The following is a 23,239-nucleotide window of genomic DNA, read 5'->3' as shown; positions in this document are numbered from 1 at the left end:
CAGCAAAGCCTCCTTCTGCCACATCAATGTAATCTCTACCGTCTCATTGCTGATCATTGCCCCCTCATCTCGGCCTGCATGTTCATTACATTGGCATCCATTTTGTTTCTTTTGCACTAGCCTCTGCTGCTTTGGACACCGTAGAATCTCCTAATCCCCTCCTCCCCCTGGCATCATCGCCTCCTTGTCCCCACTTTCCATGGCAGCATCATCGCCTTATCCCCCACCCCCCTGGCATTGCCATCTATTAACCGCATCCTCACTCGTCCTTGTAGTTTTGCCAGTGCTTCTTTTATAAGGCAGCATTTGTTTGGTAAAGAGAGTAAAACAGGCCAGCACACTGCCTTACTAGTTACCTGCCTTTAGTGCAATAGGTTAGCACTGTTTGTTTTTGCAGAATGGAAAACATACTGACTTCATTGCTGACCAAAAATGTCGTTTTTTCCCTCCATCTTTTCTAGTGTCCTCGGCCACATATTCCAGACCAGGAGTTCATCTCATTTTTACAGCGCCACAAAGCATGCTTTGAAAGCACTTACTGAAGGTGTGCGCCAAGAACTGAGAGAAGCCAAGAGCCACATCCGAGTGACAGTAAGTGCCTGGGTCCTTCTTTCAAAGGTTTGTTTATTGCATCTCAGCCCCCTTAGTAGACCCATAGTCTACATATGACATGGGGACATAGTACAAGAAGAAGATACATGTTTAAATAGTGCAAAATATTCATAAGCAACATAGAGCTGTACAAGGATGGAAAGAAGTAAAGTGAAAAAGTAAGACAATGGAGATGTAAAGCAGGCCAATGGGCATTGCCAGCTGGGCCCATCACCCGGAGGGCTACAAGTGTATGAGTTGCTGAAGAGTCTTCAGTTCCTTCCTAAGAGAAGGAGGGAGGGAGCTTACTGGATTTGGGTGAGGATAGAGTGCCAACATCCTAGCAGCACAGCAAGAGAAGGCTTGGTGTCTTATTTTCTTTCTCAAGCCTGATGAGGTTGCTGCCGTGAGTGTTGGGTAGCCCACCTGGGTTGGCACTGACTAGAGCAGGAACACCAGGATGTTATGACTAGATTAATGACATTTTTCTAGGATGTATGATGTTGGAAAGCAAGGCATGCTGACTGCTATTTATTAGCCTTGTATGTTCGATTGAATTTAATATTATGTCGTTTCTTCTTGTGTGTATATGTGTGAAGAAATTGTTTCTTTGATTAGAGAACATATGTACTCTGACATTGAACTACCAGATGTTTAAATTTTAGGTGTTACCTTTTGTTCCTGTGGATGCAATATTTTTATATGTCTGTATTTTGGTATGTTGGATGATAGAGGTATATGTATGAGTGGAGTGACTGTGGAGATAATTGGATGAGGGATTTTTTTCACTATGGAGGTTTGTGAGATTTAGATTAGATTTTTCCTCTATGGCCATTTATTGTTGCCTTGAAAAAGTGTGAATTATATATAATAATTTGTTTTATTTGTGATCAATACTGCATGTATTAGCAATTTGAATGATATCTTCCTATTAAATATGTTTATGCCTGAGTTGATGTATGGTGTTTATATAAATAGCTGGGTCAAATACGGGGAATGATTATTCCAGATAAAGGTGAGACATTCCGCCTTATTTATAAGCTTGGGCAAGGTAGTTCGTTTGCATTTTTTATAGCTCACCTGGGACCTTGAGCTTGTTTGAGCACTACATTGTTTGTAAGCAAGTCATGCTCTTCCACTAAGAGCCTCTACTTGACCTGTAGTCACATTCATCAGGGAGTTGTCTTTGTCGCTGTGCATTGCGTGATATGGTTCTCAACTCAACTCGATGTAACCAGTTCCTTCAGTTTTTCTTCTTTAAATCATATCAACTCTTTAGAAGGAATTGTGGTCGGGAAATGTTGGAATGTAAGGAATAATATCCTGTAGAAAATGTGTGTTCAGCCTCTTCAGTGGCCAGGCTAAGTGAGAACCAATATCATCTACGAGTCGTAGGTTGCCTGGGGCTAACATTAGAAGCCATTGATGAAACATAAGATTATTATTTATTATTTGAAGGTTTTATAAAGCGCGAACAAGGCCCTTGCGGGTATCAGAGCGCTTTACATTGGAGATGTTAGAAACAGGTACAAGCATAGAAAAATAAAAATATAGGTGATTCCGATACAAGGTGATCACTAATACGGACTAGTAATTATATTACAGTAATAGGTAAGTAATTCAAGTGAATTTAGCCATGAGAATTGCTTTCACTTCTCTTTTGAAGGAGGCAGTAGAAGGGTTCAGTCTCGTTTCAGTGGGCAAAGCATTCCAGATCCTGGGAGCCATTCCAGAGAAGGTCAGGTTGTAAGTTTTCTTCTTGGCAAATCGTTGTGGTCTCAGTAGAAGATTCCTGGAGCTCCTGGAGGCTCTATTACCAGAAGGGAGTAGGTAGGTAGGTAGGTAGGTAGCTCGTAGTGTTGTGATGTAAGGCCTTGTGCATCATACATACGATTTTCAGATGAATTCTAGCCTCAAACAGTAGCCAGTTGAGGGCTCTAAGATCTGGAGAGATGTGGTAGTTTCTTTTTGAACCTGTGATGAGTCTCGCAGCTGAGTTGATATAGGCTCTTAGCGGGGCTGTCATTGATCTGGGGAGGCTACAACCCCATATTCCACTCTTGGGATTACTAGGGCTTGTACTGCTTGTTTGAAGTCGTTTGCTGTCAGGAAGGGTTTCAGTCTTCTCAGAGTGTTCATGTGGACATTTGCTCCTTTTGTGGAGGCGCTGATATGTTTCTGCATCTCTAGGTTTCTGTCCAGTGTCACATCCAGCGATTTCGCTGATTCGACAATGAGAGGTTGCCCTTTGAGTGCTGTTTGGTGCTTCATCCATTCGAGGAGGATGGATGATTTGTTGGGGGGGCGTGATTAAGAGGAATTCCATTTTGAGGGAGTTTACTTTCAAACGGTTTTCGCCCAACCATATTTGAGGTTTTTGTTGCATTGAGTTGAGAGGTTTGATGTCCTCAAGTGAGTGGACCTTGATGTAGAGTTAGGCGTCGTCTGCATACATGTAAAAATGGACATTGGAGGGACTGAGAAGTTTGGTGAGTGGCTCCATGAAGAGGTTGAAAAGTGTGGGTGAAAGGGAAGAGCCTTGCGGTACTCCTAACGTGACTGGAACGTGGTTGGACAAGGATTAATTAACCATGAATCTTTGAGATCTATTTTGGAGGAAAGAGGTAAACCAGGATAATGTGATAAATCCTAAATGCCTGAAAAGATATGAAGCAAGCACAATTGTATGACTCCAGAACAGCTGAGGCATTGAACACCAAGAATCCTGACTATCTAGAAACTACCAAACCCTTAATTTAGGGGTGAAGATTTAATTTGCCCTACCTGGGATGAGAGGTGGACTTCCAAACGTTCTGTCACAGTGGAGCTTGAATGTACTGATAATGTCCATAGTAATGGACAGAAAAGGGATCCAGAACATTTTGGCCATTATTGATCTTTTTCCCAGATAACACTCAACCCTTTCCAACCAAAGACCAGAAAGCATCCAGCATAGCAAAAGAGTTGTGGGGAAAGTATTTTGTCCATATTGGGTTGCCAGCAATGAATCACTGAGATCATGTAGCTTATTTTAAATCCAAAGACCGATGTTGAAACTTGTGGAAGAAATTCAATGCCTTCACGCTGATATGAAGTCTAAATCTGTGGAGGTAAAAATGTATAGCGATATACTGATTTAATGATCAGTGCAAGGTTAGCTGCTCCCACAATTTTAAGTTCATATTCAGCTTTGGGAAAGACAGAAATCGAAACTCCAGACAATAGGAGTTTCAGCACACTACAATAACTATAACTTGCACCTTTATGATGCACTGCTTATATATACCCTTTGATATTACAACACTTATAGTATGTGAAATCATAACTTTCATAACAGCATTTATAAAATCCCCAATTAGATCATTTGTAAGAACACTACTTTGTAAAGGTGCAAGTAATAGTTATTGTAGTGTGGCTCCCAAACTGACAACACTGTTTTCAGAGGTGCGCAAGTATTTTTAATTTGAAGGTGTTGCGTAAATTATACATTTAAGGTATAACTATAACTCCAGAATATCCAATGATTGTGTAGGTTGTTTGGTTTCTATCGAAAGAATAAGTATATTTCCCAACAATTTTTTAAATTTTTTTATTATTTTCAAATGTCACATGTACACAGTAACAGCTTATCTGTAATAAAACAGAAAACCAACTCGTCAGGGGAATAGTTGCAGTTATAAAGGAGAGACGAGAAACACCTCAATAGGCAGCTTAGGAGCCAGCTAGTGCAACAGAAGGCTAAGAGTCATAGAAGCAAAAGTGGTGCAACCAGTGGTATACAAAAGCATACTTTGACAAATATCAGCGTAGCTTTTAATACAAAAGACCATATGCAACTAACACGCATGCCAAGGAAGCACACCAATAATCAATTAGCATGACTAAGAACCAGCATTGGCGTCAATAGACAGCAGATAGTTTCACAGAGGGGCCCATATATCCATGGCCCCGATGCAGGGAGATGCAGTGCCACCCAGATCTTACTATTAGAATCCCACTAGACCATAACTCACAGCCAGTCTGCATTCTTTGGACGCAATCTATCCCCAGTGCATTTCAATTTGTTGTTTAGCAAGCAACAACTCCATATCCATGAACCTACGGATGCCAGGTAGGATATCTATCTTTGACATGGTTCAGGAGAGCTGGGAGAGGGTCCAGGGGGAGAGGAGTCTCCGTCATGGTAGCTATAAGCATCAACACCTTTGTCCAGTATGCTTGGATCATTGGGCATGTCTAGGCATGGTATATAAAGTTGGCATGTTCAGCTTGGTATGTGGGGCAACAGTGTGACCGGGCAGGGCAAAATCTGATTAATCTCTTCGGGTTGGCATATGTGCAGTGCAGAAACTTTTAGTATAGCAGTTTGTGGTGATGATATGAAGAAACAAGTTTCCTTTGATTGCAGCAGTATTTCCACATTGCCTCAGGTTGGTTTTCCCAACTATTCGTTTTAACCTTTATTTTTCTCATTTAATTTCAATGGTTTTTATTTTTTCACTACAAAAAGTGTTTCAAATCGTATAGTATAGTACTGTTGAGTCGAGTGGTATTTAGTGGAGTGTTACAATGTACAGTGGTGCACAGTGTAGTGTCGTACATTGGAGTGTCGTGGAGTACAGCGGAGTGGCTTAAAGTGGAATAACGAAGAATGGAGTGACATACAGATGACTGGAGTGGCGTGGCATGGAGTGGCTTGGAGCGGTAGTGAATGGAGTGGCATAGAGAGAATGTGAAGTCGAGTGAAGTAGAGTTGCATACAGTGGAGTGGCGTACGGTAGAGTGGCGCAATGTGGAGTGACATGGAGTACAATAGAGTGATGTGGCGTAGACTGATGTAGAGTTAAGTAGCATAGAATGGAATAGTGTAGAGTAGAGTGGGGTTTACAGTGGAGTAGTGTACAGTGAAGTAGCATAGAGCAATGTGATGTACAGTAGAGTGGCATAGAGTGGAATACAGTACATCGGAATGGAGTGGCGTAGACTGGAATAGCCTAGAGTGGAGTGGCATGGAGTCCACTGGTGAATACTGGAATAGCGTGGTGTGCCATAGAGTGGAGTAGCATAGAGTTGAGTGGCATACAGTAGAGTAGTGTAAAGTGGAGTTGGGTTTGAGTACAATAGCATAGAGTGGAGTGGCATTGAGGAAAGTGATGTATAGTGGAACAGCATACAGTGGAGTGGTGTAGAATGAAGTGGCATAGAGTGGAATAGCATAGAGGGGAGTTGTGTAGAGTGGAATAGCATAGGGTGGAGTGGCGTACGGTTGAGTGGCATGCTGTGGAGGGGCAAAGAGTTGAGTAGCGTAGAGTGGAGTGGACACTGTAGAGTGGGGTACAGTCGAGTGGCATGGCATATAGTGAAATCGCATATAATGGATTGGCGTACAGTGGATTGGTGTACAATAGAGTGGAGTGGAATAGCGCAGAGTGTAGTGGCGTTGAATGGAGTGGTGTGGAATGGCCTAGTGTGGAGGTTCGTAGAGTGGAGTGGCGCAGGGTAGAAGATCCTAAAGTGGAGTGGTATAGAGTGAAGTGGTGTAAAGTTGGATAGTATAGAGTGAGGTGGCATTGATTGGAATAGCATAGAATGGTATACAGTTGAGTGGATAAGGTGGAATAGTGTACAATGATATGGCATACAGTGGCGTGGTGTACAGCACGGTGTAGTGGAGTGTTGTAGAGTGGAGGGTCATAAAGTGGAGTGGCATAGAGTGGAGTGTCACATTGCGGGGAGTGGTAGTGGAGTGCCGTACACTGGAGTGGCATAGATTAGAATAGCATACAGTGTTGTGGCGTAGAGTGGAGTGCCATAGAGTGTAATATAGTAGCGTGGAGTTGTGTAGAGTATAGTAGACTAGAGTGGCAATGAGGGGAGGGGAGTGTAGTGGAGTAGAGTGTAGTGGAGTACAGTAGAGTGGAGTGGAGTGCAGTGGCGTGGAGTGGAGTGAAATGGAGTAGAGTGAAATAGTCACATATATTTGAGGAGATACAGTGGAATAGCGTAGCATGGAGTGGCACACAGCACAGTGGAATAGAGTGCAGTGGCATGGAGTTCAGTGGCGTAGAGGGCAATGGTGCAGAGTGCATTGGCATAGAGTGGAGTGGTGTAGAGTGGAGTGGCAATACCATTGAGTTAAGTGCTGTACAGTGACATAGAGTGGAATAGCGTAAAGTGGACTGACTTACAGTAGAGTGGCAGAAAGTGGAGTGGTGTGGCTTGGAGTGGCGTAGAGTGTATACAGTACAGTGTGGTTGTATACAGTGGCACAGAGTGGAGTAGCGTACAGTGCAGTGGCATAGAGTGGAATAGAGCTGAGTGGCCTGGTGTAGAATGGCATAGGGTGGAGTGGCATAGAGTTGGAATTCCATTGGTGTAGAGTGGCGTACAGTCAAGTGAAGTAGAGTGGAATAGTGTAGAGTTTAGTGGCGTACAGTGGAGTAGAGTCTAGTGGCATACAGTGGAGATACGTAGAGTGCAGCTGCGTACAGTGGAGTGGCATTGTCATATGGCATTTGGGGTCATTGTCGAGGATTTTTGTCTTGTGGCCAATGGTGTGTGGACCCGCTACCTCATAAATTCTGGAAGCTGTTCCAGGAGGAACTTTTTCCCCCTCTTTACTCTACTTGCTGCCAGTCCTTTAGCACCGCCACGGTTCCTAAAAGTTGGAAACTAGCAGTGGTCTCTCCTCTTCTGAAGAAGGCCACGCTGGACCCCACTTGCTCGGCGAATTATAGGCCTATTTCGCTGCTCCCTTATCCCGTTAAGATCTTGGAGAAATTTGTCACCAAGTCTCTGTCCAGTTTTCTGGAGACTAATGTCTGTTTGGATGTGGCTCAGTTCGGCTTCCGGCCAGCTCATGGCACGGAGACCGCGCTGATGGTGGCCCTGGATGATCTTCGTTCGCGGATCGACACTGGTCGGGCAGCTTTTTTAGTGCTGCTCGACATGTCGGCCGCGTTCGACACGGTCAACCACGCCACATTAATCAGCAGACTGGAAGAGATTGGGGTAGCTGGCCGGGCCCGGGATTGGTTAGTTACCTACCTATACGGTCTTCTTTGGCCTGCCTGGCGGTAGTCCCCAGAATTCAGAGGATACGGATGGGTGGCCGCTCCTTTGGTCATACTGCCGCAAAACTCTGGAATTCTCTTCCCCTGTGTTTGAGAAATCTGAGGGAACTTTCTTCCTTTAAAAAAGGACTGAAGTCCCATCTCTTCCCCAGGGCAGTGTAATCTTGTGATTGCGTAAAGTTAGGTAGAGTCATAGCGCCAGGATACCCTCTGGGTGACAGTCTGCGCTATAAAAGTACGCGATACATACATACGCGATACATTGTCGACATTGCTAAGTTAGCATGAGCTCCGCTGCCATGATGCTGCTTTTGCGCATGTTACTACCTGGCTTTATTTTGTAAGACTCTGTTTGTGCCTTTCAGATGAGAACCGTCTGCTTTCTGCGTTGTCTGCCTGTTCCTGGAGTGTAGTCTGTAGATGGAGTGCAAGGTCGTTAAACAATGCCCCTTGTTATTCTGTTCTGGTCAGTCCCTAGCACTTAGGCAAAACATGCTACACAGCTGCGGCTACTGGAAACTTGGACTTTGATATTATGGGGATGCATGTTGGTTTAACACAGACATGGAGAAGGATCTTTCGAGGGAGAAGAGCTATGCTATTCCTATGATGTAAAACTACCATCTAGGCACTAAGGTATGGGGCCTGTTGACAAAGCCTAGAGATCTTCCTTTATATAATAAAACGTCTTCCCTCCAAAGGGAGGATGGTTATGCCTTCTAGTCCTTTATCCACTGTCTGCATATGATGACATCCCCCTTCATAGTCTATGGACTTGCTACAATGCTAACTGTTTTAGGTTTATGCGTTTTGCTGTTGGTAGTGGCTTGTATACTGCTTTATAGAGCACTATAGTTAAAATAAACATTTTGAACTATAACAGTGACTCTGTCAATTCTTATTTTGGACAAGTACGAGTGAGTGAGCAAAAGGGTACGTCTTGTTACCGCGATTCCTGAGAGACTTAGAAGTGTTTTGTTCTGGGCTGTCTAATCATTTGTAGCTTCGTGACTATGTAGGAGAATGAATGAGACACTATATCTAGTTGGTTCTGGGATTTCGGGTACTGAGGCGGTAGGAAGGCTGAGCCCCTACACACCAAGGTCCTGTTTTCCTGCGCATAGTTCTGTGTATGTGCAGAATCCCTACAACAGCATGGCGTCGGATAACGTAGAATGAATGGTGTGGCGTGGAGTAGAGTGGAGTCGAGTGGGGATGAGTTATCTGTGCGCTGAGGGTCCATGTCTCCATCGAAAAGTTAGGTCTTCAGCCTCTTTCTGAGAGTGCTGTTCGGATGTGGAGGGCCAGGTCATTCCAGGTATTAGCGGTGATGTAGGAGAAGGAGTGGCCTCTGCTGCAACGGCGACAGATGCGAGCGATGTGGGTGAGGGCGAGTGAGGTGGATCACAGGTGTCTTAAGGTCAGAGGGAAGTACAGTTGATGTAGGATGGTCCTCTATTGTGTAGGGTTTTGTAGGCGTGCATCATGATCTTCAACTGGCATCTTTACTGGATGGGAGCCGGTGGAGGTTTCTGAGGTGGGGGTGATGTGGGTCTGTTTGGTGAGAACTAGGATGAAGAAAACACGAAAGATACCAAAGGTCTTGTGAAATATTAGTGTAGTCGGTACTATTATAAATGTACGGACATATGGATACCAAGTGGTTATCTGAGAGACATAGGAGAGAGAAAGGTGATCATTGCTAATGAAGAAAGAAACCCATCAGCACACCAGTTGGCGGAACCTCATCATCTGGGTTTTGTGGATACGAATGATGCACGTTAGACAACTCTTCAATCCCTTCAACGAGGGTTATGAGGTACGGATCATCAGACGAAAAGGAAAAACCATCAACCAGAATATGGGTGTTTGAAAGGCTGATAGGGTGAGTTGCAGTGCTCAAGAGAAAACAAAATTCGTGAAAAGAATAAAAATACCTGTTTTGATGACTAAAGAACAATTTTAATAGGTGTGACCATCAAAGCGGTATGTCTAAAAGCAGAGTGAATATAGTGTTTTAAGAAATATTACTATTCATCAAAGATAGAGAGTGGTCAACATGTTTCAGCCCCTCCGGGCTTTCATCAGGACCTATGATGTACACTACTGCAACATTTGTCACAAGACTTAATAAGAAAAGGACCTACCAGTGGTATGGTCTCTTAATCCTAGGACTCTCCTATGAAGCAAGACATAAATAAAGAGAAAATATACACAGTACACAAAAACAATCATTCATGTAAAAAAATGTCTTTGTTACAGAGAAGATATGTTATACTATATGTGTCTGCTATAATTATAATACACTCACCCATCATTGTTGGGAGGAAAAGCCTCACCTCTCCTGGCGCTCGCTCAGGAAAAAGAGGCCACGCTCTGAGTAGAGAGAAGAAAAAAACTTGTATTCTAAAGCATTGACTGTGTACCTTTTTAACAAGGAATATGGGGCATTATGGCAGAGTAGCAGAGCGGTGGGATATTAGATGGTGATTCATCAATGTATCCCCTTAAGCTTGGTTTTATATTGCAATGAGTATATGCTGGCAAGAAGCATTATCATAGAAGACTTGTTCGTAAAACGCTCTGAAAAAACAACAATTTTTAGAAAAACCACAGATGTTTTCAACAAGTCTCGTCACTAGAGACCTAGGACCAAAAGACTTCGAAGTATCCTAGAGAGAGTATATGCCTCTCAACGTGCTAGCCTATGTTCGCAAACCAGCCAGTCTAGCTGCTATAGTATTTTTGCAGAGAGAACACGCAGCGCTCACTTACCTATCCGTCGTTACCTCGGTCTTTTGACTGAGCCGAGGGGAAGGTAGTGAGGCTGCGTGCAGGCGGCGGTAAAAAAGGGCTATTGCGGACCTTAATGGAAGCTCTCTGCAAGATTGGCTGTTTCCTGATAGGCTAGTAGAGGTGACAACAGGCCTATAGCTGAAAGGAACAGGCGAGAGAGAGGTGTGTCGGCATTGTTATTATGCGAGCTATCCTGATTGGACTAGAGTCACGGAACCGGAAATAAAAGGTCCCGGTCTGTGTCGTCACTGCGTTCGTATATTCTATTGGTTGGTTAGTTCTGCCAAAGAGAACAGCAACAGGGTGTAAGGAAGGCGGTTCTTCACTCTCGAGATACGGGCTCGCCTCGAAGTGACGCTGTAGGAGGGCCGATGGTTGGCTATGTCGGCCCAAAAAAAATAAAAATAAATAAAAAGTACCGGGGGCCTCTTATTAAGTAGTGCCCGTATAGAGTAGATTGGAAACGACAAAGTTGTCATACTTCCGACATATCGTGTGTACCCTACAACACCGGGGTAACCTAGATTTGTTTGTTAGGAACAATGCTAGACCAGAAGTGGAAATCCAAATTCGCGGTGCCTAGAAAGTCTGCTGCCAGAAAATCACGGGGGTGTAAGTGAAAAGGAAGCTTGCTTACAAAATGTTATTACACATGAGTGAAAATCTACAGATGTGTCATATATGTCGTAGGCTAGGTAATTTATGTATTTGCTTTCTTGACGGAAAATGGATACATAGGTCATTTCTATGTTCTCTATAGCTTCCAGATCGATATGTATATATATGTATATGTTCTCTATAGCGTCCAGATCGATATGTATATATATGTATATTGAGTATAAAGACGCGTCATAGAGAGTAAGCATTCCACAGGGAAAGGGGAAGGTATACATATCTGTAGAAGGAAAAGTTGTCACTCATTCACAAGAAGATGTATAAACCCTCTGGATATTCATTGTTTATACAAAGAGGAAATGGCTAAAGCTGCAACCAGGGAATGTCATCGTTCAGCCCCCTTGTGTTGCATTTGAGTTTAAAGACCCATTTCTGTTCTTTCCTAAGCAAGAAGTGTGAAATGTCACTTACGTGCGGAGGTATATATGGTTGTTCAAGTACCAACCATTCTAATTCATCAGCCGAATGTTTCATGCTGAGAAAATGGGATGTCAACCGAGTAGCTTGTCTGTTGCATCGAATGGTGCTTTTATGTTCTTGTATCCTTAATTTTATTTTTCTTGTCGTCATCCCTATATAGCGCAGGGAACAAGGGCAAGTGATCTGGTATATGACTCTCTCGCTGTTGCAGTTCGTATGATGTCTCAATTGCCAAGGACGCGTTGTGCCTATGTCAACTGACAGTGTTTTCTTTGTCTGGGGACACACCGAACAGTTGCCACATGGATAGTGACCTTGAACCGGTGGCAGGTTCCATAGTCTGGATGTGGTCTCACATGTAGTATTCATAGGTCTAGTGTGGACCAGTTCATCTTTCAAGTTGGTACTCCTCTTGAATGAGAAAAGCGGCAGAGGGATGTTGTCCCCTGCACTATTTAGAATACGCCACTTCTGTCTAATGATCTTTTGTATCATAGAAGAGGCAGTGCTGAAGGTGGTCACGCAGGCTAGTCTGTTCAGAGGAGGTTTTTCAACCGAAGGTGCAAGAAGCGCCTCCCGGTGGTTATTGAAGGCTCTTTTGCATGAGTTTTTGATGAGTCTGCTCGGATACAAGCGTTGCTTCAGTTTCTTAGATAGGTCTTTGGACTGAATGCGGAAGTCTGATGTGTCTGAGCAATTCCTTCGGACCCTCAAAAACTGCCCGAATGGGAGATTTTCTCGAAGAGATCGAGGATGATGGCTGTCAAATCTCAATAGGGAAATGCGCAACATAGGTTTCCGGTACAGGCTGCTTGAAAGATGTCCCTCTTCGGGAGTGATTAGTAGATCTAGAAATGGAAGCTCCGTTTTGCTGTAGTCTACTGTAAATCTGAGGAATGGATTCTGACTGTTCAGCCAGGTCTGGAAGGCCAGTATAGAATGACTATCTCCACGCCATATTACTAGGATGTCGTCTATGTACCTCTTCCACAACACCGTCTGGTGGAAGTACGGATTGTTGTGGTTGAGGACATGATGGGTTTCAAAATGGTGGACATATAAATTGGCCAGGCTCGGCGCAAATTTGCTGCCCATAGACGTCCCTGACGTTTGGAGATATAGGGAGTCCTCAAAACTGAAGAAGTTGCTCAGACACATCAGACTTCCGCATTCAGTCCAAAGACCTATCTAAGAAACTGAAGCAACGCTTGTATCCGAGCAGACTCATCAAAAACTCATGCAAAAGAGCCTTCAATAACCACCAGGAGGCGCTTCTTGCACCTTCGGTTGAAAAACCTCCTCTGAACAGACTAGCCTGCGTGACCACCTTCAGCACTCCCTCTTCTATGATACAAAAGATCATTAGACAGAAGTGGCGTATTCTAAATAGTGCAGGGGACAACATCCCTCTGCCGCTTTTCTCATTCAAGAGGAGTACCAACTTGAAAGATGAACTGGTCCACACTAGACCTATGAATACTACATGTGAGACCACATCCAGACTATGGAACCTGCCACCGGTTCAGGGTCACTATACATGTGGCAAGTGTTCGGTGTGTCCCCAGACAAAGAAAACACTGTCAGTTGACATAGGCACAACGCGTCCTTGGCAATTGAGACATCATACGAACTGCAACAGCGAGAGAGTCATATACCAGATCACTTGCCCTTGTTCCCTGCGCTATATAGGGATGACGACAAGAAAAATAAAATTAAGGATACAAGAACATAAAAGCACCATTCGATGCAACAGACAAGCTACTCGGTTGATATCCCATTTTCTCAGCATGAAACATTCGGCTGATGCATTAGAATCGTTGGTACTTGAACAACCATATATACCTCCGCACGTAAGTGACATTTCACACTTCTTGCTTAGGAAAGAACAGAAATGGGTCTTTAAACTCAAATGCGACACAAGGGGGCTGAACGATGACATTCCCTGGTTGCAGCTTTAGCCATTTCCTCTTTGTATAAACAATGAATATCCAGAGGGTTTATACATCTTCTTGTGAATAAGTGACAACTTTTCCTTCTACAGATATGTATACCTTCCCCTTTCCCTGTGGAATGCTTACTCTCTATGACGCGTCTTTATACTCAATATACATATATATACATATCGATCTGGACGCTATAGAGAACATATACATATATATACATATCGATCTGGACGCTATAGAGAACATAGAAATGACCTATGTATCCATTTTCCGTTAAGAAAGCAAATACATAAATTACCTAGCCTACGACATATATGACACATCTGTAGATTTTCACTCATGTGTAATAACATTTTGTAAGCGAGCTTCCTTTTCACTTACACCACCGTGATTTTCTGGCAGCAGACTTTCTAGGCTCCGCGAATTTGGATTTCCACTTCTGGTCTAGCATTGTTCCTAACAAACAAATCTAGTTTACCCCGGTGTTGTAGGGTACACACGATATGTCGGAAGTATGACAACTTTGTCGTTTCCAATCTACTCTATACGGGCACTACTTAATAAGAGGCCCCCAGTACTTTTTTTTTTTTTTTGGGCCATCATAGCCAACCATCGGCCCTCCTACAGCGTCACTTCGAGGCGAGCCCGTATCTCGAGAGTGAAGAACCGCCTTCCTTACACCCTGTTGCTGTTCTCTTTGGCAGAACTAACCAACCAATAGAATATACGAACGCGGTGACGACACAGACCGGGACCTTTTATTTCCGGTTCCGTGACTCTAGTCCAATCAGGATAGCTTGCATAATAACAATGCCGACACACCTCTCTCTCGCCTGTTCCTTTCAGCTATAGGCCTGTTGTCACCTCTACTAGCCTATCAGGAAACAGCCAATCTTGCAGAGAGCTTCCATTAAGGTCCGCAATAGCCCTTTTTTACCGCCGCCTGCACGCAGCCTCACTACCTTCCCCTCGGCTCAGTCAAAAGACCGAGGTAACGACGGATAGGTAAGTGAGCGCTGCGTGTTCTCTCTGCAAAAATACTATAGCAGCTAGACTGGCTGGTTTGCGAACATAGGCTAGCACGTTGAGAGGCATATACTCTCTCTAGGATACTTCGAAGTCTTTTGGTCCTAGGTCTCTAGTGACGAGACTTGTTGAAAACATCTGTGGTTTTTCTAAAAATTGTTGTTTTTTCAGAGCGTTTTACGAACAAGTCTTCTATGATAATGCTTCTTGCCAGCATATACTCATTGCAATATAAAACCAAGCTTAAGGGGATACATTGATGAATCACCATCTAATATCCCACCGGTCTGCTACTCTGCCATAATGCCCCATATTCCTTGTTTAAAAGGTACACAGTCAATGCTTGAGAATACAAGTTTTTTTCTTCTCTCTACTCAGAGCGTGGCCTCTTTTTCCTGAGCGAGCGCCAGGAGAGGTGAGGCTTTTCCTCCCAACAATGATGGGTGAGTGTATTATAATTATAGCAGACACATATAGTATAACATATCTTATCTGTAACAAAGAATTTTTTTTACATGAATGATTGTTTTTGTGTACTGTGTATATTTTCTCTTTATTTATGTCTTGCTTCATAGGAGAGTCCTAGGATTAAGAGACCATACCACTGGAAGGTCCTTTTCTTATTACGTCTTGTGACAAATATTGCAGTAGTGTACATCATAGGTCCTGATGAAAGCCCGGAGGGGCTGAAACATGTTGACCACTCTCTATCTTTGATGAATAGTAATATTTCTTAAAACGCTATATTCACTCTGCTTTTAGACATACCGCTTTGATGGTCACACCTATTAAAATTGTTCTTTAGTCATCAAAACAGGTATTTTTATTCTTCTCACGAATTTTGTTTTCTTTTGAGCACTGCAACTCACCCTATCAGCCTTTCAAACACCCATCTTCTGGTTGATGGTTTTTCCTTTTCGTCTGATGATCCGTACCTCATAACCCTCGTTGAAGGGATTGAAGAGTTGTCTAACGTGCATCATTCGTATCCACAAAACCCAGATGATGAGGTTCCGCCAACTGGTGTGCTGATGGGTTTCTTTCTTCATTAGCAATGATCACCTTTCTCTCTCCTATGTCTCTCAGATAACCACTTGGTATCCATATGTCCGTACATTTATAATAGTACCGACTACACTAATATTTCACAAGACCTTTGGTATCTTTCGTGTTTTCTTGATAGTTCAGTTGGGGGACAAGATACAAGAAGGTCTATAAACTTCTACTCCCCTAGGACCCTTCTCTCTACATTTCTTACTCATTGAGAACTAGGATGAGTCTGGCTGCAGTGTTCTGTATGGTCTGGGGTCTTCTGAGGAGCTGGGTGGAAATTTTGGCATACAGAGTTTTGCCGTAGTCAAGGCGGCAGGTGACAAGGCCCTGCATAAGGTTTTTTCTGGTGTTGATTAGATCCATCTGAAGATTCTGTGGAGCATGCGAAGGGTGTGGAAGCAGGAGGAGGCAACTGCGCTGACTTTTCATTTCATGGTCAGTTGGCTGTCGAGGAGGAGGCAACTGCACTGACTTTTCGTTTCATGGTCAGTTGGCTGACGAGGATGATTGTGTCCATGGTCGGTCGGTGTGGGTGTCGGTCTGAGTTCTACTGGCCACCAGCTGTGGTCTCATAAGGGGTGTTCTCCGTGAAGATCAGACCCTCTGTTTTGTGGGAGTTGAGTTTGAGGCAGTTGTCTCATATCCATTGCAGAAGTTGGTTTGGTGTTGGGGGGTCCTTGGTGAGCAAGAGGATTGGTTGAGTGTCATATGCATAGGAGATTATGTTGAATCTGTGGGATCTGACAACGTCTACGAGGGGGTCACGCAGATGTTAAATCGGGTAGGACTGAGAGATGATTCTTGGGGTACGCCGCATATAATGTCCTTGGGTGAGGATGTGAAAGGAGGTAGTTGGATGCGCTGTGTGTGACCTGTAAGGAAAGCTGCGATCCACTTGAGGATGTTTTGCTTTATGCCGATGTTGTAGAGTCTGTCGATGAAGGTGTGGTTAGAGATGGTGTCGAATGCAGCAGAGAGGTCAAGGTGGATCAGGATCACCGTTTCTCTGTGGCCAAGGAGAGTTCTGATGTCATCTGTGGCAGCAACCAGCACATTGATTGATTGATTGAGTCTCAGAAAACCTGACTGTGAGGCATCAAGAAGGTGATTTTGTTCCAGGTGTTCGGTGAGCTGTTGGTTGATTGCTTTCGTGAGTACCATGGCTGGGTATGGGAGCAGTGAGGTTCGTCAGTAATGTTTTAGGCCACTGGGGTCATCGAAGTTTTGGGGGTGTTGGTGAGTTCTGTGCTGATTGGGTTGCTCTGAGACTGAAGAGATTGTGGGGAGGGGTTCGGTGGGTCTTTCGGAGTAGATGGACTACATGATGGCTGTGGTGGTGTGGGTGGTGAGCGGAGAGCAGGTGGTAAGTGTTTGGCTGTTGTTTGCTGATTTGTTGAGGCTGAGAGTTGGGGGTTGAAGTTATTGTAGATGGTGGCAATCTTGCTGTGGAAATTGTCTAAGAGGGTGATGGAGGGTTCTTGGGATGTGTGGATGGTGTTCTTTGTGGCTGTCGGGTTGGAAAAATTCCTTGACTATTTTGAAGTGTTCCATCGTGTGGTCTACCGCTGTATTGGCGTGGGTGGTGATGGCTGCTCTCTTGGCTTCCTTGATGCACAGGTAGTAGTAGCTGAGGACTGCTTTGTAAGCGGATGGCTTCCCAAGTTGGTAGCAGTTGCATTTGGAGGGTTCTGAGCTCTGGGGCGTACCAGCAGGCTTGTTTTGAGGTTTTGTGGCTTTGTTGGTTTTAGCAGGGCGACTCTGATCGTTTGGTGATCCAGGCAGAAAGGTTCTGGACGGCCTGCTTAAGGTCTGCTGACACTTTGGGTGGTGTGGTGCTGACGACCTGTGTCCATGGAGTCTCGGTTACCTTGCCCCAGGTATGGTTCTTGGCGAGGGTATACTGGGCATTGGAGATGGTGATGTGAACGATGGCGTGGTTGGTCCAGTTGAGATCTGTGACGTGTGTAACTTTGATTCTGTTGTTAGAGGTAAAAATGGAGTTGAGTGTGTGTCTGGCTTTGTGCGTGGATACGGTGACCAGTTGGATGAGGCCAGTGTTGTTCATGTTCTCCAGGAGGGTGATGGAGCAGGCGTTGTTGGAGTTGTTGACGTGGAAATTGAGATTGTCGAGTAGGATGTAGCGATTGGACGTAGTGAGGGGACTGGATGGCTAGTGGGGTAATGAGGTTGGAGGTGTCCTAGCAGAAATCTCGTCGTGCTTCCGGGGGTCTGTAGGTGAAGGTGCCTCTTATCATGGTCTTAGCGTCGGTCTGTAGTCAGAAGTTGAGGTTATCCAGGAGAGGCATTGGGTCGTCATTGATGATGGTGCATTGGAGGATTTCCTTGAAGATAATGGTGATGCCCCCACTGTGTTTGTTGGTACGATCTCAGTGTATCATTTTGTAACTGACAGGAGTGGCGGTGGCTATTCCGCGGTTCGTGGAGGGGTTGAGCCATGTTTTGGTGATGAAGGCAACATCAGGGAAGAGGGTGGTGATGGGGTCCCAGATTTCCGTGGCATGTTTGTAGAGGGAGTGGGCGTTGAGCAGGATGCATTGTAGTAGTTTTGGGTTATTTGTAGCCTTCCGTATGGTGGCGGCGCAGGATCCAGTGCAGTCTGATGGTCCTGTGTATTAGGAGAAGCAGCAGTGGCGGCATGTGAAAGGTGCTTTCATTGATCACGGGGAGGATGTGCAGCAGCTGTTGTTCCTGTGTCTGGGGTTTAGGGCCAGGAGGTCTTGGGGGAGTAAGGGTGGATGGCGGGAGGACCAAAGGTCCGAGCGCTGGGCACTATCCATGCGTGGATGGGCACAGACGGCCATGCCTACGGCATGCCAGTGGCACATTCACTGCGCAGCCGCCTCTATAAGTAGTCCTGGGTGATGTGAAAGGTTGTCAGGGAGGAGGTAGGGCGGGGTGCAGAATACCAGCGTGAGAGGGGGAAATAGCGGGCGGCGAAGGAAAGCAAGTGTCAGGTGACCAGAAATAAAACTATATCTACCAGATACAATTAAGACACATGATTCAACCAAATTAAGCTACAAAATTCTTCCAAATACAATTAATCCATAAGAATTGACACACTTTAGCCAATGGATTTAAAAGTACCCCCTAGTCAAAATTTTAAAATGTTACCACGTGACCAGAGATAAAACTATATCTACCAGATACAATTAAGCCACAAGATTCTACCATATACAATTAAGCCACAAGAATTGACTCAATTTAGCCAATGGATTTAAAAATACCCCTTAGTCAAAATTTTAAAATGCCAGAACTACCAATGGTCAGCAATCTAGTGGGGCAAGCGGTCTCCTGAACAACAGGACCGAAACTGAAGCTAAGAGGAGTGTGAGCAAGGTCCCAGTCTCATGGAGCTAGGCAGCAGCAGAAGGGGAGCAGGGCACATGACCAGGGGTCAAGGGCATACAGTAGAGTGGCATACACCCAGATTCATCATTGTCCCGAATTACGAATCCTTAATAGCGATTATTAAGGAATCGCTATTAAGGACTCGCAAATCGGGATTCATGTAGAAATAGCAAAATAAATTGCGATTCCTACATCCTCCTTATTTGCGATTAGCAATTTGCTAATCGCAAATAAGAATGCGAGTTCAAGGGTGCCAGGGGTGTCCAAAGGACACCCTGAAGCACCCCTGAAATGGAAATGTAGCCTAATGTTGCGCACACACATGTGCACTGGACATGTGTGTGTGTAACATACCACTTAGAAAAATGCACTAAAGTGCATTTTTCTAAGTTAACGCTATTTACCACAAAGTCAGACTTCGCGGTAAATAGCGGCCGGAAATTGCGAATTCGCAATTTTTAAAAGTTGCATGAATAGCATTTAAGGAATCTCAAATAGAGATTCCTTAAATGCGATCGCAATTTGAGAAATCGCAATTATTAGCGATTTTTCAAATTGCGAGTTAATGACCCATTGATGAATTCCAAATGCCATTTTTGCGGGCGCAAACGGCCGATTTTTGCGATTCGCACCGTTTACGCTAGCAAAAATGCTTGATGAATCTACCTGATAGAGTCTAATAGCTTAGAGTGACGTAGAGAGGAGTGGCATGGAGTGTAGAGTGCAGTGGTGTGTGGTGTGTAGTAGCATGTAGTTTAAAGAGACATTACATGAAAGTGTCTCAATAGATGTAGATTAATTTTGTCCTGAACATAGATTAAGGAGCAGAAAGGGTATTTTGAGGTATTAGCTGTGAACTGATTAAATACTGTTAAAGGTATAAGTGACAAAACACTTACATACTGATCACAAGGCAGTATATCATTGGCTAGTGGTTTACTTTACAAAAGTTAAAGGCAGCCATGTAGTTTTCACCCTGCTTTTGGCTGTCAGTATTTAGTGGTACATGAAGCAGTACATGCCGATGACAAGGCAGTATATGATTGGATAATGGCTTCATTTGCAAAAGCAATAGGCAGCCATGCTGTTTTCCCCACACTTTGGATGTGTTCTGGGTTAGGGCCTAAGATAAAGGTAAGATAAGTGGTAGGTTTGATATATTTCCCTACCTATTACCACTTCATAAAAGCTGTAATAGGTAGGGAAAATTATTTATAAATTTCTATATATTTTACAAAAAGGTAACAGACTACCGCAGTACCACCTAGGAAGTAATACTTTACTAATATATATATATTTTTTTTAATTAAATATGTACAGATTTGAAAAAATAAACTGTACTACACTACATTTCACAAATATAGTTAATAACGTTTTTTTCAATTTATTACAGATTTACTTAAAAAAAATCAGAGTACCGCAGTACTACCTAGAATTGCTATACTACTTAGAAGAATATTTAGAAAAAAATGAATTTGTAACAAAAAAGACTTTACAATATTATATTTCACAAACACAATGTAGTACGATGTATTTGTTTATTTTTTAGTTATTTTTTTGTTATTTTTCCTTTGACTACCACAGTAGCTTATAGGCATAAGCACTGTACTCCGTAAACTTTAAAAAAAGAATATAGTCAATTATTAATACATTTTCCTACCTATTCTCACTTTAATAAAGTGTAAATAGGTAGGGAACAACAATACAACCAACTACTTACCTATATCTAAGACCCTAACCCTGCAGTATTTTCACAAAATGCCACTGTATTTACCAGCCTGAGGTATCACCAAGTTTAAATTCCCTATAAATTTAAAAATACTTACACTAAAGCACTGTACTCCGTAAACTTTAAAAAAAGAATATTGTCAATTATTAATACATTTTCCTACCTATTCTCACTTTAATAAAGTGTAAATAGGCAGGGAACAACAATACAACCAACTACTTACCTATATCTAAGACCCTAACCCTGCAGTGTTTTCACAAAATGCCACTGTATTTACCAGCCTGAGGTATCACCAAGTTTAAATTCCCTATAACTTTAAAAATACTTGCTCTACTTACCTATACTACCATAAAGAATTGTCTACACACCTTAATCTATAATCCTGCAAATTTCATGAATATCCATATGACCATTTAGCAGCTACTCCCAAGTACAAAGTCTATGGAAAATACATTGGTGGTAAAACACGTCTTGGCACCCCCCTTTTTAGGTCGAGCCTAGCGCAGCGCACATGCGCTGCTCTGCGAGGCATGGTGTAGCTGGTATACGTAGTGCAAGGACCTCCCATCTTTTCTATAGGCTGTTGTAAGTGCCCGTCTTTAATACCCGCTTTTATTTGGTGGGTATGCTAAATTTGTCCCACCTTTCGGCATTTTGGACCATCCCAGGCGATTGGCCCTGTTACATGTGGCATTACGTTTTTTAAAAATATATGTTTGTTCCCACTGACTCTTTTTAGTTTCATTTCCCTCTGCTTGTGTGTTAGCACAGCGTCCGTCATGTTTAGACAGCATTTGTTGAATTTATATTATGCCCACTTTATCTTTCCCTTAGTCGCTGCCTCTTTGTTTTTGTTATTCCCCCCTCGTGTTAGAAAACAACACACCCTCCTAACACAAAAGCAGCTGTGGGTTTCTTAGTATACGGCAGAGAGCCGAAGCCAGGACCTCATACTGTGATCCCCCTTCCCTCCCTCCCTCCCACCACCACCATCACTACCATAATATGCGGCGTGCTGCGGCTTAAAATTTGCCCTTCACCTAGCTTACTGACGCTGCTGTTTCCAGGCCTCCGGACATTCGATAGACTAACAAAAAGTAACAACATGACAAATTCATGTATTTATTGCCGTTGCCGGCAAGTACAAGATAAAGACGAAAACTCGGGTTGGCGCACTGACTCTGTGAAGCCACAGAGACGTAGGTGAAATGCAGAGTTTCACACATGCTTCCACCCTTTCCCTTCCAGACTCTTAGTCACTCTGATTCTGTAGCACGAAGGGGGCCACAAAACTGACCTTGATTTATAAATTCCGGAGGTTTCACCAGAAGGAGACAAAAAGTTTATCCTGTGATACTCTGAATTTAATTTACTAATGGATAACAACTCCGCTTTCCATTGACGAACTTGCATAAGTTATCAGCTCTGTTTTTCTTGCTCTCATCTTCCAGGTATCTGTTTACAGCTTTGTGTGGTGGGCAGGATTTATTGAGAACCGGAAGCCAGCCGAGTTACAAACTGTTTTATTGTTGAAGTGCCACTTATAGTGTGATGTATTGCTGGATGTTGTGATTTTAGTAAAATCGCTGGAATGTTGGATTCTATGAGATGATAGGCTGTGGCTTTGTGTGGCATGATGTGGTGTGCATGTTGTTTTTGTACTGTTTGGTGTTATATGATGTGGTGCAATGTTAGGTGGTGCAGAATGGTATAATGTGGAGTTCAGTATGAATAAGTGTGATTTGGGGTAGTTTTGTATGGTGTGTTACTGTGTTATGTAGTATGGTATTAGGTGGTATATGCTGTAGAATAGTGTGATGTGGTGTGTTTTGTTAAGTAGGATGATGTGATTTGGGGTAGTGGCATGTCGTTCTATGATGAGAGTGTGGTTTTGTGTGGTGTGTTTTAGATGCTTTGATATCTTATGGTCAGGTATAGAATGAGGTGATTTTAAGTATTTTGAGCTTTTGAATGGTGTCTTATGCATTTGATGGTATTGAATGTCCAAAGTATAAGTTTGCTGGATAAACATGATAAGCTGTGGTGGGGTCTGTTGCTGTATGGTAATATGTGTTGCAATGTACAATGACATGATGGAGTGGCATATGAGATAATGTGGCATGATCTATTGCTTGAAGTATTCTGTATGTTCTGGTGTTCAATACGGAGACTGGTGTGGTGAGAAATAGACATTTTGCAGTTTTGGATGTTGTAGGATGGCCTGGTGTAGAATTGTATATTGCATGGGTGGCGTTATATGATGAGTTTTTGTAATGTGTGACATGGTGTGTGCATAGTCTGGTATGGTGTGATAAAGTATTATATGGTGTTGTATGGTATAATGTGGTACAGTACCTATAATTTGAGGTACTGCGGCTTGGTTCAGTCTCAGAACCCTCTCCCTGCAGCGCCACACAATTAAGTGACACGCAATTCCACACAAATGCACACAGCATAATTCCACTATACAAAACATTTCAACACCTCATAATTCCACATCACGCAATTCAACTCCACTTCATGCCACATAATCACAGTCCAACAAATTCAACTTCAGAAAT

At 43.4% G+C, this 23,239-nt stretch overlaps 1 protein-coding gene across 1 annotated transcript in view; it reads left to right on the top strand.

Moving 5' to 3' along the window:
• DHRS11 (dehydrogenase/reductase 11) overlaps positions 1-23,239 on the top strand; it is a 554,518-nt gene that overhangs the window by 383,985 nt on the left and 147,294 nt on the right. Inside the window, exon 4 of the mRNA XM_078679785.1 lies at positions 462-591. Coding sequence (XP_078535911.1) covers positions 462-591 — 130 coding nt within the window. The remainder of the gene's footprint in view (positions 1-461; positions 592-23,239) is intronic.

This window comes from Lissotriton helveticus, chromosome 3_1, assembly GCF_964261635.1.
Source record: "Lissotriton helveticus chromosome 3_1, aLisHel1.1, whole genome shotgun sequence".
NCBI classification, from domain to species: Eukaryota; Metazoa; Chordata; class Amphibia; order Caudata; family Salamandridae; genus Lissotriton; species Lissotriton helveticus.
Note: the sequence above shows the minus strand (reverse complement) of the source record. Positions and strands in the feature narration are given on the sequence as shown.